The 18172-nt window shown below is 42.4% G+C and overlaps 1 protein-coding gene across 5 annotated transcripts in view; it reads left to right on the top strand.

Annotated features, from left to right (window-relative positions):
• The window catches only part of NTRK2 (neurotrophic receptor tyrosine kinase 2), a 315336-nt gene that overhangs the window by 116685 nt on the left and 180479 nt on the right, over nt 1–18172 (top strand). The window contains exon 15 of one of the 5 annotated variants that reach the window (XM_070431421.1): nt 10291–15514. The exons of the other annotated variants lie outside the window; for them this stretch is intronic. Within the exon in view, the coding sequence (XP_070287522.1) occupies nt 10291–10328 (38 nt within the window). The 3' untranslated portion in view covers nt 10329–15514. Of the gene's footprint in view, nt 1–10290; nt 15515–18172 lie in introns of those variants that run through there. 5 annotated transcript variants of the gene reach the window in all.

Below are 18172 nucleotides of genomic sequence, written 5' to 3'. Positions count from 1 at the left end.
TAGATCATACATATTTGGTAAAACATAAAGCTATCTTCAATGAGAGGGGTCATTCCAATTATATTTTTAAAATCAATAGGACAGTTTGGAATTTCTAAGGTTTTACACTTTGTCTAAATAAAATGTTAATAGACGCAATGCTGGCAACTACCCTGAGTTGAGGAGCCTGGACAATATTAGGTACTCATATTAATTCTAGCCATCACAATAGGGCAAGTTTATTTCTTTCCTATTATAGAGTTGGCTAATAGGTTCAGAGAGGTCCTCCAACTTGGCCAGGGTTACACAGCTCAGGAGAAGTAAGGGCAGGATCCAAATTCAAGTCTGTCTGGCTTCAAGCTTCTTTTCACTGTCTAGCCAGCCAGTCATCAGGCATCACCATGGAAATGAGTCCTTTAGCACACAGTTGTCAAGGAAGATAAATATGTGGGGTGAGTGTACTTATTAAAATTCTAATCCCAATGCTAGCTGTACGTAAAGTTCTAGGATCTTGTGTAGTTAAACAATGGATCGTAAATGGCCCTAATTATGAAGAATGAAAGAAAAACTAATTTATAATCCAGTCATCCTGCTATGCACGTGTAATTATACTCTGTTTTTTATCTATGTGACATTTACAATTTCTTACTGCTTTCATATAAGGCAATGCATGTGTCCATCATGTCTTTGAATGCCTCTGTGCTTATGCAAAAGGCGATTTCTGCTTTGAACTAAGGATGTGTGTAGGGTTACAAGGTAACTAACCTTTCCCTTTTAATCACTTTGATGTAACAAAAAACTTTCTGTAAGTTTTGGAAATCATTTCTAAAGGAATTTCAGATGTTTGCATATATTAAATTTTCATTTAAAAAAATCTAGAATGCATTGTTTTCTCAGTGTCTTGGTTCTGGTTGATTTTTGGCATGGCTGCTATATTTCTTAACCAAGCTGTTATATTTTATATATATTGCAGTATTTGCCATGCATACTTTATTTTAAAAAGGAAAGTGTGTGTGTGTGTGTGTGTGTGTGTAAATGAAAGGCATGCTTTTTAAAATCCAGAGTTTTCTCCATGCATAAATTGTACTAGAACCAAAGAATCATGAAGAGACCTGCTGTGTTCCAAGATGAAAGAATCAAGGAGTTGGGAGAATCTTCCCCATCTTTCCAAAAGAGAGTTTGTGGTGTACACAACTGAGGGTGGCACACACTCAGCTGCCCTAAGACACTGTTGAGGTGTTAGTAGGGATAGTTAGGTAGGATGGCGTTGCATCATGGGCTTTCTCAAAGTGAGCTTTTGGAGCAAATAAAAATGTCACTAACATATGCTTCTAGAACTGTGGGTTTAACTTAAGTCGAGTAGGGGGTTCTGTTGGCAGCCTCCGTCTGAATGCTTAGAAGACTGTAATTCTGAAGTCAACTTTGCACTTTGCAAGCTTCCTGTTGAGACTAGAGTGAGCTCTTCATTTTACAGAGGCATTTTGGAATGGGTCACCTGCTACTCCTAAGGAGCATGTGTAGCAATTGGGTCTGGCCCCAGAATCCTGAGGGTTCTGCTTGATGTTGGGGCACTTTTGGAGTATAGATTCTGTTCTTCATGGTGTGAATGGGTGGGTACTCTTTCAGAGTGTTAAGTAATGTTTGGGTATGCTCTTATGAGCTTTGGTAGGGTAAGGGGTGCTCATTATGGGTTGAGTTAGATATATTTCTGCAGGATCTGATCTGGGACTTTAAATCAGAGTCCAATCTGGGATGGTAAATTTTGTTTTATGGAACAGTGTGAAGTAATGTCCCAGGTAGACTGACCAAGGGCAGGATGAGCCACCATTTCAATCCACATTTTCCATCACCTCTTGGATTCTGTGGAGAGGCACTTTTTAATTCTCGTTCTAGGGAGGTAACTTCTGATATGATGGAAGTCCTGTTGCTACTGGTTGTCCCAGAAAAAAGGCATCAGAAAAAAAGGCATGTTTGGGTGAAGGACCATCTTTCTACTTCATGATCTTCACCTGTCTATAAGTTGGACACATTCACTTCTCTGGGTAAAAGGCCAAGTACAAAGAAATACAACAGGTCCTTGAATAACATCCTTTTGTTCAACATCATTTTTTAAAACTTTTTTTTGTTAATCCTGACCCAAAGATATTTTTCCATTAATTTTTAGAGAGAGTTGAGGGGATGGAGGATGGGGGAGAGAGAGAAACATCCATGTGAGGGAGACACATCAATTGGTTGCCTCCCACACATGCCTGCAACCAAGTTATGTGCCCTTGACCAAGAATCGAACCTGAGACTCTTCAGTCCATGGGCCAATACTCTTAACCACTGAGCGAAATCAGCCAGGGCTGTTCAACATCATTTTGTTGTAACATTGATGAGAAAAAAATATTAATTCCCAGCTGGGGCCACTGACTGGCCACCTTGATGCTGAACTAGAGTAAGCTGGTTGGGAAATCATTATCTTACTTGTTTGATTAATTTTTCTTACATGTATATATAGCTTACACTTATTTCAATGTTTAATATTAGAAGTGTTTGGGTCTTTCAGAAGTTTGATGATGTTTTCATGAGCAGAATATGCCATAGGAACTTAACTCTTATTTGTATCAATTAGCCTATGGTAAAATTGATTTCACTATTTGTTGTTTTGGTTAAAATCACAGTTTCCAAGACCCTAGTGATGGAGTTAAGAGAGGACTTAATGTATGTTTGAAGCCAGGCAGCTTCCTACGTGTGTGGCAGCAGTCATGGAAGCTAATCTGAGGCCCCACTTAGATCTGGAAGCAGGACCCTGGACAGCGGGCCACAATGTCATTGCTTGGTGATGGGCGGTGAGGAGGAGGCCATGGATGAGGGAGAGGAAACCATCACAGGCTGGGCAGTGACCACAGGAATTAGACTCTTTGAAAAGCCATAGCTAAGTTCTCAGAATGTGGGCTTTGGCACTTTTCCTTCTGTGCCAGATCATAGGATGGTAGCCTACCTTCCAAGGTGTCCATTGCCAGACAGAACAAAGACCTTGTTTTTTATTGCTTGCTTTTTATTCCTGTTTACTGTAGTCAGTTCAGGGGGATTATCAACCCCACCTATCTTTGCTTTGCATTCTGGAATACTTGGTACTTAGCTAAGGTTTCATTATCTTGTGCACTTAGGTGATATAAATGGAAATGAGATTTACAAGGCACTTCTATTCTTGTGAAAGTAATTTCTTTGACCCTCTCTCGGCTTAATTAGAACCATTAGTGGATCTGACTTCTGGGCTTTGCAGAAATAGGCAGAGACACTGTGCACACTAAAGCCCCCCTGACTGTTGCTTTCCTAGCAAGTATCCTAAATGTTAACAATCTTCAAAGTCTATTTCTGAAGTACTGCTTGGAATGCCTAATGAAAAAGTAGTGGTCCAGGGCAAATTTTATTTTTACCTACTCTCTTCCTTCCAGGATCACCTACAACTTGGACCTGAACTTGTAGTCCTGCTTTGAGACATCCTTATCTCTATTGTCACTTTTTTTTTACATCCAAATTAACGGCAACTACTTTCTTTAAGTTCTTCTCCTGCTCTTTCTTCCTCCTTCCAACTCCTGCTCTATTCTCCTCCTCCTCCTCCTCCTCCTCCTCCTCCTCCTCCTCCTCCTCCTCCTCCTCCTCCTCCTCCTCCTTCTTCTTCTTCTTCTTCTTCATCAGTATCAGAGAGGCCATGGTTGACCCATGTCCATTTGTTTTCTTTTGTTTGTTTCAGACATTAGTAACTTTTCTAGAAATTTATTCCCAGATCATTCTGGTCTGTGCACTATGATATCATCCACAATTGAGCAGAGCCAAGCAACTTCCACTGTGTATGTTTGAGGTTCTTGCAGATTTTACATAGTTATAGGTTAAGTGAGTAATAGGTTTTATGTCTTTTGTTCTGCACCTGGACACTATTAGTTTGAGTAAACTGCCTTCATATACTAAGAAGGATCACTGACTAGAGTATTTTTGTAAAACCAAATCTAGACACAAATCTATATTGGCAGAAACAAGAACATGCTCTTCTATAATGGAATTTATCATGCCTTATTTGTGTGTGCTGAATGTTGACTCATTGGTAAGCCTCTCTGGTCTGAGAATTGTGAAACAATGTCTTGAAGAAGATGTCATTTCATGTTGCAAAGAGCTACCCTGTAGATAGTGCAATCATATATATATATATATATATATATATATATATATATATATATATGACTAAGCAACTGTCTGACCGGCCAGTAGGTATGACACACACCACGCACTGACCACCAGGGGCAGATGCTCAACACAGGAGCTGCCAAGCTGTGGTGACCTGGCAGTGGTGGTTCTCAGATGACACACCCCGGAACCAGAGATGAGGGAGCCCGATTCCTCATGGGCCATGCAATTCCACCTTCAGCCGTGGGTTATGTTGTTGCTGGGGCACTGTCGGCCCTGAATCTGGTTTACTGCACACTTGTGTTTGTGATCCACACCCTGTCCAACAGCAGGGTGTCCTCTTGAACTCTGGGACCCCTCAGGGAATGTCAGAGGGCCAGTTTCAGCCCAATCCCGTAGGCTAGGCCAAGGGACCCACCTGCCAGAGGGACCCTGCTCACTCCGCAGATGCCCTTTGAGCCACGGTACCATCCCAGGTGCAGCCAGCCAGGGAGGGACTGCGGGAGGTTGGCTCCAGGATGTGTCCAATCACCCAGTCCTGCCCCGCTGGCCACCTTCTAGTTAATTTCCTTTCAATGTGCACAAATCCGTGCACAAGGCCATTGGTACTATATGTTTGTTGAAATAAGCCAGAGGCTAGACACACCTACAGGACAACAAGAGATTGATTTATTCAATCTTAGTGTAGTTGGTGTGAAAATCTTGGAGAATATTAATGCCCTGCAAACCATGAACTCTATGTGTTTTTTTGTTTGTTTTGTTTTACTCCATTTATAGCATTTGTAGGTGATTCCACAAATAGAGGCAATGGCATCTGTCTTTGGATGTGCTACCTATCCTATGTGAAGTCCCTGACATGGTAGTGGTTGAGCCATTGGACACTTGTCATAAGGCCCTGCTGATCCATCACATTCTACTTAGAATCACTGAGTTTTAGTTGTGCAATAGCTCTGGGTTTCCTTACACATTCAAGTTTTGCCAAGAACTCTGTGTTTCCTGCTTTGATTTTCAGCTCATAACAACTTCATTTTGCTAAGACAAACCAGAGCTTTCCAAGCCTTGCTGACCATCCTCAGACATTTAGTTTTTCATCTCCAGCTAACAAATGGACAATACTTTTCTTTATCCAACTCCCACAGCCACCATCATTTTGATCATCATGAGAATTAGAATCAACTCAGTTTGGCACCTTTTCCTCAGTAGTTTCAGATGCTTCAGGAAGTACTCACTGGGTGTCCACCTGTCTAACTCTATAATCTTCAATATACTGAGCAAATATCTGATTCTGTCCAGGAGCTTTGAAGTGATCTGATTAACCCAGTTGCCAATGAGACACAGTAGAGCCTACATTGTCTTGTATTCTCTCTACTTTCCGTTTTGGTTCTGTTGTTGAGTACATAGAAATTATTTTTAAAAGGTTTATAGATTACTGTTCTGCAAGGCAGTGTAGGGTCTAGAAGGGTATAGACATTCTCTGTCTGCCCTCCTGTGGCTTACAGTTTGGGGTGCAGGAAGTAAAAAGGAAAGAACTACTAGTTTCAAAAAGGTACAAAAGAAGGCCATGTGAGTGCATGGAAGAGAAGTTAAGAGGCCCATGAACTGAATACTACAGGAGACCTCTTTACACTGGACCTTCAAGAATGGTCAAGGCTTCCAACACATGATAGAAGGAGGTTTTAGGATAAGAGGTGGTATATGGATAAAGCACATCCTTAGGAAGCTAAAGGAGTGTCTGAAGGCTGATTAAGGAACTTCTGGAATGAGCACAGAGAGGGAAGCACCACGACTTAAACTTTTATATTGGGAAATTGCTGCTATAGGTGCAGGTGACACCATTGTAAAGGAGGCACTAACAATCCAGAAGTTCTGAGTTTAGATTTCAGCTATCTCACTCCATACAGGTGACCTTGGACACATCACAGTGACCATGTGGATTGAGTGAGTTCCCTATAAAATAGGAAAGGCAGGACAGTAATGGCTAGATGGTTCAAGAATCAACAGATAGTCACTGTTCCACAAATGGCAAATTAGGAAAAGTGGTGCTGAAATAAAGCAGAATTGTACCTCACTCAAGTCTAACTTTGTGATGAAAGCAAAACCTTTTTGCACCCACCGTTGTTCAGGTACCTAATGTTATGAGAACACAGGAGTTTATTCTTTGGTTTGACCTAGTACACATTTTCCAGAAGGCCCAAGGAGCATTTTCTTTGTTCTCCAATGAAGGTGAGCCACCATACTGTCACCTTCACCACCACACCGGCTCCCAAGAGGCCCCATGCCACTCAGACACCCAAGTTGGCAGTTTTTCTGTTTTAACTCTCCAAATGACAAATGTGGTAAGATTGGCTTTTTCAGATAGCAGCTGCATCTTTCTTCCACTCCCTTCCCTTCGCTTCCTTTCAGACTCAGCAATTTTCTTCTTTCCCCCAGATAAATTGCTGTTAATTTAAATGTACTGCAGATCCTTGCCATTTTATGGCTGATTGCTTCTGAGTAATAGGAGGAAAATGTGTGCATGTTTGAATGTAAAGAAATCTTAATGAGTCGGAAGCCAATGATAAAGAAAGCACAGTGCTTCACTGACCTTCAGCCCACCCCCAGGCCTTCCCTTTGAAGAGGTCTGTGAGCAGATTTGAAATCAGCGAATAGCAGAGACTGAGTTTTAGGACACATCCTGGTTTTCCTTCTCTGCTTTCAACTTCACATTGCATTCTCAGACAGCATCTGCTTTAACCTTGTTCGGATTTAGCTCAGCTGGTGCAAGGAGTGGTGGCAACATTTCTCTAAGGTTGTTTTTGATAAAGGAGCTGTTCTCACAATAACTCCTGTGCACCATCGGAATGCTGCAAATGCTTCAGAATGTCACATTGTCAAAATATCTATATTTCAGGCTCAGAAGCTAGACAGCTCGTTTGGCTGCTAAACCCACAAGATGTTCAGCCATTTGTTGTGGTCTAAAAACTTTCCCCCTCACTAGGAGAAAATAATCATGTATTGTTTTTATATTATTTCGTGGCCCCTTTCTTGAGTTCTTATCAGAGGGCAAAAGCCATGAGATTCTGGTAGGTAGAATAGGACCCTGATTGGATATCACTTTTGATCCCTGAGAAATATGAAATATTGGAGACATCTAATAAAGCCTAAGTGACCGTCGCAACCGAGGCCTGGTGCACAAAATTCGTGCACGGGGGGGGGGGGGGGGTCCCCTCAGCCCAGCCTGCACCCTCTTCAATCTGGGACCCCTCGGGGGATGTCTGCTGCTGGTTTAGGCCCGATCCTGGGGAACGGGCCTAAACTGGCAGTTGGACATCCCTCTCACAATCTGGGACCACTGGCTTCTAACTGCTCACCTGCCTGACTGCCTGATAACCCTAACTTCCCCCCCTGGCTGGCCTGGTCACCCCCAACTACCCCCCCCCCCCCCCGCCAGCCTGGTCACCCCCACCTTCCACCCTCTCCAGCCTAGTTACCCCTAACTGCCTCCCCCGCCAGCCTGGTTGCCTCTTACTGCCCCCCCTGCTGGCCTGGTCGCCCCCAACTGCCCCCCCCAGCCTGGTCACCCCTCAGTTCCCCCCTCTGCCGGCCTGGTCACCCCTCACTGCGCCCCCCGCCAGCCTGGTCACCACCTACTGCCCCTCCTGTTGGCCTGGTTGCCCCATGCAGCATGCTGTCCAGTCATTTGGTTGCCCCTCACTGCCCCCGCCCCTGCCGGCCTGGTCGCCCTATGCAGCCTGCTGCTCAGTCATTTGGTCATCCCTCACTAACCCCCCCTGCATGCCTGGTCGCCCCACACAGCTAGTTTCCTTATAAAAGGATGAAATCTGTAAGTCAAACTAATTTTTCAATATATGGTAGTGTATCTTTAGTGTGTCAATAGTATGGGAAGATCAAGGGTATTGAGAAGCGTTGACTTGCCTTCCTGAAGGCTCACATTGCTTATCCTTGTTTCAGGCTGTTTTTTTCCTCTTAAGGAAGTTACTACATGTGTTTTTATGGTGGTTTCACTTATTTTTTTATTGCAAGGGCGAATGGAGCTAAGGTATGCTTCTTTGAGAAGGATGAATCACAAAAGGCAATCAGAAGGAGGTTGAAGAGTAAAATCTGACATCAATTTAAATAGGGGCAAATGCTGGTGTGCCCCGAGTGAATGGCAGTCCAAAAGAGCTTGCATCTAGCTAAGAAAATTGTTTCTCAATTGTAATTTTAAAGAGCCTGGAGGAGCATCTGGGAAGAAAATGTCAAATAGAAGCAAAGGAAGAGTGGCCTGGTTCATGCTGTAAACACTCTGACATCAGTAAACTCTTAGAATTTCCCTGCCAAATGCCCAGAAACTAGTATATAGGAGTCAACAAATCTTTTTGTCTGAGGGTGATGTCTTCTATTTGTATCACCAAGTTTCTCCTGTTTTTTTATTGGCAGACTTGACATCCCAATTTTAATCCTATTGTTACAATGGGAAAGGAAGTGAGAATCATCTTCTTAAAACCTGATGGAATAATTAAGAGGTTTGGTTGGTTGATTTGGCATGCTTGTCCTACGTGCCATAGTGTCTTCTAAACTAGTGCGGCTTATGTGTGCCCGGAGGCTGGACTTTTAGAAAGAGAGTAGGAAGAGTTATGAAGAAAAATTAATCAGTGCCCCTAAGCACTTCCTAAACTCTCAGTGCTTTGTGGTGTTTAAATCCACAAATGATGTTTGGCGTCCATCCCAAGTCCTCTCCCTGAGACTTGGAAGGGCAGGAGACAGGAATGCCATGGAAATTAAGCTCCAGAGGGTTGCTGTAAATGATAATACAGATTGGTGGTGGTAATTACAGCTCTGGAGGCAGATGACACCAGCACTTGGCAGACCAGACACCAGGTTGAGGAAGATCGAGAGTCTGGAGGGGTTGTGTTTAGAAGCGCCTTCCAAAGCTGAACTTGAAAACATCTTGGCAGTTTCTACCATGACATCATCTATTTTGTCACGTATGAATCTGGTGAAGATTCATGCAAACTATACACAGAATTGTATGTAACAGAATCTTCCCCGTCCCTGCTGGGTTTTTATGGGCAAGTGCAAGGAGAGTTTGTCCTCCCTGCACAGGGACACGGCAGGGTGGCCATAGAATCTGAGTTCCTGGGTCAGAATCTGAGCTCCATCACTTACTAGTTATTGGACTGTAAGCTACTTTGGACAAAGAGCTTAGAGGAGAGCTTGGCACAAAGTAGATTAGCGTTATTTATTATGCAAGTTGTTTACTCACCTTTCTCCAGCTGGGGCAATGAAGTAGTTGAGGTCAAAGCAGTCCATTTTCTTTATTTTTATATCATCTATTACAGTGTCTATGATTTGGTCTATGTTCAGTAAATGTTTGCAGAATTAATTAATACTAAGTATTACGTATTATGTGTTTTATATCTATTACATGTAATATACACACTATATGTCTTATATATACTAGTTATATATTGAATATATATACAATATACTACATGTTATATGTTATATATCATATGTGATATGATGGATATTACATTTCTATCTATCTATGTGTCATATATATTCTGGGCGTTTGATCCCATTTAGGCAATTAATTAATTATTTAATGTAAGGAGTCCTGAAAAAAAAAATCTAAATCTGTGTGTAGTTCCATATTTTACCAGTTATATCCAGCCAGCACTCTGCTTTAGTTGCTCAATAACTTATCAATTATTTAAGAAATAACTTGGTAAAATTAGGCAGGGGAAAAATTAGGATTATGGTAGATATTTGTTAAGTTTTATTTTTTCTCCCTAAACATAAAAATTCTTCAGGGGTCATCGATATTGTTCACAGATTCCTCCTACTTAAGTTAAGAAGTTAATATCTGACAGTTGTGGGTGGAGCTGTGTGCAGAAATTCTTTGCGTTTCTTTTCCATGTTTCATGTGCCATGTAAAGCTGGTTTTGAGTTTAAAACGAAGTTGCTCAATAATGAGATGCACATTTTCTTCCAATTTCTGTTCTGTTATTATATATTGCTTTATATTTTAGAGCATATTCCATGTTGTGTCTTAATTTTGATGTTTATTTATGTTCTTTTAAAAGTGATTGTACTTGCATGTTAATTTCTGTTGATTTTTCTTTTGAGCATGACTTATGTTTTATTTTGTGTTTCTTTTAGGTTTTGTTTTGTTTCATAAGATCCCACTGGATGGGTAGCTGAAATAAAGGAAAAGACAGAGAAAGGGGCTGTGGTGCTTGTTGGTTGGTGCTGCCTTGTAAGCTGGACTCTTGGGACTGGCACAGGCTTCTCCCGGGAAGTCTGCTTACTTGGCGTTTTCTGGTAGAGGCGGGTGGTGTTTGCAGGAGGTACTGCATGGAGCCTGCAGATCCTGAGCTGTGATTGGGGAACACCGGTGCTGAGGCAGCTCACAGGCAGCTACTCGGAGATGCAAGAAAACATCTTAAATTAATGCTTCCATTTGTTCTTACAATCATTCAAAGGTGGAATTGAAATGAAATCCTATTGGGTTGTGCTTCTCTTCTGGAAGATGTGCTGTTTGACCATACTGGAAATGTATTTGATTTTTATTGTTTCTGTTTATTAAAGATGAACTACAAAGTTAAAACAAATCTAAATTTAGGGACAGGCATAAGTGCACACTAAACTGTAACCTCCATGTAACTCGGATTTTAACATCATCTTCTGTTGTTGTTTAATCAGTACTGAACTGAAGAAGTTTTATGTTTCCATCCATACCACAGCAGCTGAAAGCGCATATACGGTATCACCGTGGGGACGTGGTGATTTCACAAGAGAGGCTCTTTCCTTCACTGATAATAAAGATCCAGAGCCATGCAATCAACGCTCATGATTTCCTTAAATTTTCTTTAATGATTTTCTTAAAGGAAAAAAAAAAAGCTACTTGGTCAGGGCTGTAGAGTTAGGTTAGGCATAGACAGAATAACGAAAGGAGTGAAATATATGCATATGGTGCATATGTCCTTTCATTTGCCCGCTGCGATCCACCTGCGTTTTAGAAGTTTGTCGAGTGATAAGGCCGCAGCAACCCATGCTGTTCCCATAACAGAACTGCAGCTTTTCTACTCTGAAAAGGCCTGTGAGCAGAATGGCTGGCCTGCTGTGAGCAGAAGTCGATATTGTAAGTAAGACAGTCTCCCTACGACATACTATACTGCTGCTGGGTTTTCAGGGGGCAGGACAGCTCATCCTGACCCCAGCAGCGCAAGGTGGCAGGTCGCTAATGAATATGTGCTTTATATTGTCCAGCTTCATTGCTGAGAGGGCAGCCGAATCCTGCGCCCCTGCCTTAGTCTCACCGTGGCCCCCTGTTTCAATCGCTCAGCCATGGCAGTGACCTTGGTGCGCTCTGCTCAGTCTGCACCAGGCAGGATCCCTGTCAGAAGACAGGTTTGACTGCCCTGCCCCACCTCACCTTACACCTTTCCTGTTAGGGGGACTTCAAAGGCAGGCCTGGAGCATGTCCTTTGAAAACTCAATCAGGTCTGTACAGCACAGGGAATGTAGTTAATAATATTGCGGTAACTATGTATGGTGTCAGATGGGTACAGGAAATATTGGGGGAACACTTTGTAAAGTATATGATTGTCTAACCACTGTGCTATACACCTGAAACCAATACAAAACAATATTGAAAGTAAAAAAAGAAGAGTGCACTGATGCCATGGCTGAATTGGAAATTTATTGATGTTCTTTAAAAATAATTTTTTGAAATAGTTACACAGTTTTACAGTTCAGCTTTAAGGATGCATAGATTTTTAACAGGTCTAACATGTTTGGAAATGTTTTGAATCCTGTGTAACCAAGGCATTAATCTTAATAAACCAGGATCCATTTAGGTACCACTTGATAAAATAAGATAACCCATGATGGATATTTTATACTCTCTCCTTTACATTAGCCACTGACAATGGTATTGCTCAATGCCGATATCTCACAGAGTCTATGGATTACAGCATTGAACTTGGCTACTTCAGACCCAGGCCTGAAAGGGGCAGTTTCTCCAAAGCGTAAACAGGCTCCTGGTTTTTGAAAGTATTTTTCCCCCTAAAAGGACATTTGAGTGTGAGGGTAGCTGGCCCTCGGTGTGGGGACGTCTGAATATCCTCAGAATTTCCATTTTCTTACTTGCTGCTAAATGACAGTTCCTGTCACGACTTAGATTCTGATCTTTCCCAAAGGTGTTGATTTACAAAGAGGCCAGTTAATTGCAGAAATCCCGAACCCTGAGAGATTAAGGAAATTCAAACTGGAAGCCAAGCAGGGGCTGTCAGGACAGCTCAGATTCTTAAATATCGGCCATTTGGTATATATACATATATTTTTTTAAAAAAAGCTTTTATGTAATTTCATAGAGCCATAAAAAGGCGATGAATTGTTTAAGGCCTATTTTTAAAGTTTTCCAGACTCAAAAGGAAAAAAAATAAATAAAAGGATATTTGTACTCAACAGCTAGAAGAATGACGAGGTGGATTTTTGTTTTTAAATGGAGAGAAGTGGACAGATAAGGCAATTTAATATATCAGACTGCAGTTGACATCTCCTAGGGAACGATGAAAACAGCAGGCTATTAGAAAATTGTTTCATATGGTTCTTGAGTTCTTTGCTTTGTCTTTTCTTAAATCCCTGAAGACCACAATCAGTAACATAGCTTCTCATATCTGTACTCTAGACCACCCCCCTTGCATCCTCTTGCTTTCTGTGTCCTCTGTAAGATCTTTTTTGAGCTTCCTAATATAATTCTGCAACATTAGAAAAAGATGGGCAGCATTTTTTATTGAAATAAAGTCTGTCGCCCTCCAGCAAGGACCTGGAACTGCAGTACCAGGCGGGTATTCTAAATGCACAACGTACCCTAAGTGGGTGTTCACTCCAAGAGGGGAGCTGTCACTCAGCCCCAGCCAACTCCTGCCCCCCGGGAATGTGGTCCCAGGTTTCCAAATCTTGGGATTCTTTAAGAGAAACTTGAAACCTGTGAAATGTCCCTATTTTTAAAAAGTTGACTCAGTTATTTTTAAAACGTTATGTAGGCCAACAGAACATGTCTGTGGGCTGCCCGTTGGTTACTTGTGTCTTAAAGCAAAATCGTTGTTCTCTCACTGCTTCCTCCTGTCTTGCCTTTGCAAATGTGCTTCCCAGCGTCACCATTGAGAGCTTTATCAGCTCGCCTCTGCCAGCTGGGACCTGGGCTCTCTCCCTGCCTGGGACTTCCTTGCAGCAGTGTTTGCCCTTCATCCCTGATCGGCCCCACGTCCCTGTGGCCAGAGTCCTTCCCTTTTGCTTTGTTTGATGTGACTCCTTTCACCAGTGTCTGTGCTGCCTGGCCCGCTCAGGTGCAGCCAAGCTCAGGGGAAAACGCACAGCCCCGTTTCTCGGGTGGCCTTAACATACCAGTGTGGCCGTTGATGAATGGAAAACAGCTGTGTCATCTTCACGAATCGCAGTTCAGGCCCTGTATCTTGACTCCAAGGCAGCTGAGAGCGACTGAGAGACTCCCACTGTCATCACTTGAGGCATCAGTCGAGGCCAAGAAGGTCCAGATCTCCACAGGAAGAATGAATCCCCACAGACTTCAAAGATCACTCCGCGGTTTTCACTCCTGATCTCCAGCAGGGACCAGCTTCATTCTTGACCTAGTGACTGCTCTTCCCAAGAGTAGGGAGCAAAGATGGGACTTAAATAACCCCAGCCCCTCCCACAGCACAGAGCCCAGAGTGTGCTTTGGACCCCAGTCTTCACATCATCCTGAATTACAGTGCTCCATGCCCCGACCCTGGCCCTGTTAGGGCCCAAACTCCTCCTCAGACAGAGTAGAGGCCACATTGTTCAATAGTTGGAGGAGCAAACAGCTCAAGGAGTTCAAGGCAAGAATTTAGTTCCCTGGCAAGTGTGACGGTCAGCATGATGGAAGTTGGCCTGCCTTCTCCTCTTCCTTTTCTCTTTATTTGCTTAAAATCCCTGACTTTCTCTCTCCTTCCCACCCTTCTCCCTCCTTCCCTCTCTCCCTCTCCCCTTCTCCTTCACTCCCTCCCTCTCTCTCTCTATCTAGCATTCTAACTTGACTCCATGACAGGCTGGGAGTTAATTTTTATTTGCTTTACTGGTTGCTTTCCATATACCTTTAAAAAAAATTCATTTTGAAATGGAATCAAAGCACTAAAGGGGACCTGAGCTAGCCTCTCTCACTCCATCAGAGAATGGTGACTTATACTTTCTTCCAGTGTCTTCTGTTTAGACTCCTCCCTGGCTTCCATCTAATTTGCTCACACAACAGTAGAAGCTCATTTCACCTTGTTTTGTCCTGACTGCAGACACAGAGGGAGGGCAGCTGATGTGGAGCGATTCCACATAGTTCAGGATCTTCTCAGGGCAGCTGCACCCAGCCCGGTGGGCTGTGCCATGCCTGTGGCCACCGTGGAGCTGTGCCAGTCAGCAGACTTGACTCCAAGGACAGGGACAGAAGCAGTCACCTGTGAAGGGTGCTCTGCTGTGTTCACACCACCTGTGGCGCCTGAGGACCATGTCAGGCTTACTCAAGGGCACCTGGGAAGGTCAAGGGCTCTCCCAGACAGGACAGGTATGTCATTTTCTGTGGGGTGCTGCCACAGTGAATTACGTTAACAGGATCTGCAACCCTGAAAGTGACATAAAACAGCTGTCACAGAAGGCAGCTTTCTACTCAAGCCAGTCCATTTCTTTTCTTTTTTTTTTCCTCTTCTGGGCCAAAGGTGTCTCCCAACCATTCGAGTTGGACAGTGAGAGCACTCTGAGTTTAATTCGGGCTAACATTGCAGTGGAGCCTTGGGATGGTCATTGGTGGGCACCCGAGGTAGGTGGTTATTGGCTGTCTGGAATCTGAGTTTTCGTGAAAAGAAAAAGGCATGAGAAGGAAAGAAAAGCACAGAGGTTTTTTCACCACTTTTAAGACAGTCCGTTTATGAAGGAGGCATAAACACAAAGCAGCAAGGGATTCTACTCACAATGCATATGTATGTCAAATCATCATGTTGTACTCTTTAAATATCTTTTAATTTTATTTGTCAGTTATGCCCCAATAAAACTGACAGGGAAAATGGAAAAGTAATAGCAAGAGATTCCAGAGAAAGACAGATCCTTGCATATCACACCCGTTTCATGTTGGGGTCCATTCGCTGTAATCCATAGGCGGCTGTGAGTCATTCTCATGCCCTGTTTTCTCCCTGTGATGTTCCAGGTTTTAAAGTCATTTTTCACATTTCCTGTAAATAGTGGATAATCATTTTTATTTTCTTTTTAAGTGCTGTTTTAACATGTGGATAGATCATAAATGTACTTGCTGAATTCATTCTTTTTTTTTAACAAGCCAATAAAGTTTTATAATTCATCTCCATGTGTCTTGCATTCTCTCTAGGGCCTTGTATACGTCTGCTCCCTTCCTCAAGCATCCCCATCACCGTGTGTGTCCTTGGTGGTGTTTAAGAGGAAAGGTGTTAGAAGAAAGAGTATGAGAAACATCATAGAGAATTGGGAATGGGAGAGTCCCAAACCCACTATAGATTCTGGAATAAATCTCCCTCAAAAAAGGACTTTCAAATTTCCCATTAATGTGAATTATACATTTATTGTTACTGATTCTTGACATGGGATATAGTTTCATTTGGTTAAAAGGAAATACTAAAAAAAAAAAAAAATACAAAAAATGTTTAAGGAAACTAAAGAAACAAAAAAACAAACCGTACATTCTATGGGAAAATCCTTCGGTATTTAAAACATTTGGAAGAACCCAGGTCCCAGTGAGAAGACACATTTGGTGCTCTGCCCCTCCCTCCCTTCAAAGGGCCTTGGTGGTCAAATGAACATGATGACTTGTGCTTTCATGGAAGGGGAGATTGAGGAAGACAAGTGGATGTAGAGATAAGATACTATGGAACCGTAACTATTAAATGGTGCCCACACTTCACATCCCTTTTTATTTCCGACCTCCAGTGGCCCACACTGGTATTCCTAATCCCCCCCCCCCCCCCCCCCCCCCCCCCCCCCCCCCCCGCTTTAAGATAGGACCTAAAAGTAAGGTTTGTAGAACCCCAGCCCTGACACATCTGAGCCTGCCTCTGGTAACTTTGAAAGGGTTTTTCTCCAAATGCAAGACTTAGGATTAGAAACTGATCCAGTGTGACCCGCTGTCTTATGGAACCAAGTACACAGACCCTCTCTTAAGAGCCTGTTTAGTGCTATTGACTTGTGCTTTTTTTGAAACACCCTTCTCAGTTTGCCTTGCTGAGAACAGGTTTTGTGGGCCATTTGGAGGCCGTATAATAATTTGAGGCAGTAGGCTTTGGATGCAGACTATTCAGGTTTGAAGCCAGCTTGCTCAAGCTAAATGAGTCATTTCACTCTTCTATTCCCATTTCCTCATTTGCACAATGGGGAGTAGTAATGTTGCCCCCTCACTAGGCTCTTAGGAGAGTCAAGTGAGATGGTCAGGTAAAACCCTTACTTAGCACATTGTCTGGCAGGTTGGGGACCTCTTTTCATTGATAAAATACTTTGAAGGACTTGGGTTTGCACTGAGAATGGGTATGCCTCAGTGAGTGCCTGTGAATCTCATACAGATTCACTTACATGTATTGGTTATATGGCGGTTATGTGAGCACAACTAATGGAGTCCAAATGAAAGGGAATTTCACTCGCTGAGCAATTCTGGATGTGTCCTCTCTGTGAAGGTCACATTGGAGCTTTCTCAGGAGTTATCATCATTGTGCTCTTAGATCCTTCTTTCTGCCCAGGTGACTCTTGTGCACTGGTTCTACCTCAGATTTGATACTGATAAAATAATACGATACAATTTGTTCGGGGCTGTATTATGACTGTCCCATGAGTTTGAATGATGCTCTGTATTTTGAGGATTCTGAAAGAAATAGCACTGAAGGACATACCCCAAACATGGTCTGCCTCTTTTCTACTCACCTTATCAATTCAGAATTTTTAGTCATTTGAACCGGGTCTACTTTAACTTTAACTGATGGATTCTCCATGTGAAAATATTTGGCTAAGAATAAAAGTGACGAATGAATTGGCTGAGGGATTGTTTGAAACAAAAGACTTGTTTCAAGTTCCCTCAAGGCTTAGAAACAACTGTTTACAGGCAATGAGTTACAAATAGCTGGATTTTTCTCTTCTGCTTCCTGAGGTAGTTTCTGATAAAGGCCCCATTAAGCAACACACAATTGGCCTAGTTGGAACTACTTCATGTTGCAAGTAATAAAATTTTATTTCTTTAGTAATATTTTGTAATTTGTGCTGTTTTGTTGTTGTCACTAAATCTCTTTAAATAAGTGGCATTGAAGTTTTACCAGTACTTAATTTAAGGTACTTTTAGTATTGTTAATACCTTTTCTAACACATTTTAAAGTGAGACTGTATCTAAGAGTTAATGCGTACTGATTTTCACTCTGTACCAAGTATGCATGTTATGTTTTAAGTACTAAAACATATATATATATTTTTTTGTTTGTTTGTTTGTTTTTTTTATTTTTTATTTTTTTTATTTTTCGCTTAAAGTATTACAAAGGGTATTACATAAGTGTCCTTTTTTCCCCCCCGCCCTTGACAAGCCCCTGCCCTCCCTTACTCCCCAGCATATATATATTTTTTAAAATATATTTTATTGATTTTTTACAGAGAGGAAGGGAGAGAGATAGAAAGTTAGAAACATCGATGAGAGAGAAACATCGACCAGCTGCCTCCTGCACATCTCCCACTGGGGATGTGCCCGCAACCCAGGTACATGCCCTTGACCGGAATCGAACCCGGGACCCTTCAGTCCGCAGGCCAACGCTCTATCCACTGAGCCAAACCGGTTTCAGCCTAAAACATATATTAATGTATTTATTCATTCATTCCCTGCAATCCTACGAGGCTAATGATAATATTGCTTCCATTTAAAGTGTTAGTAAACTGAGGAACAGAGTGATCAAGGACCTTCCTTCAGGTTACCTAGCTAATGAGGGGTAATCCCAGGGTTTGAATTCAGGCAGGTTGG

Source organism: Myotis yumanensis, unplaced genomic scaffold, assembly GCF_028538775.1.
Source record: "Myotis yumanensis isolate MYYU_CA2020_CCGP unplaced genomic scaffold, mMyoYum1.0.hap1 SCAF_12, whole genome shotgun sequence".
Taxonomy (NCBI): Eukaryota; Metazoa; Chordata; class Mammalia; order Chiroptera; family Vespertilionidae; genus Myotis; species Myotis yumanensis.
The sequence above is the reverse complement of the archived record's forward strand: the minus strand, read 5'-3'. Positions and strand labels throughout refer to the sequence as shown.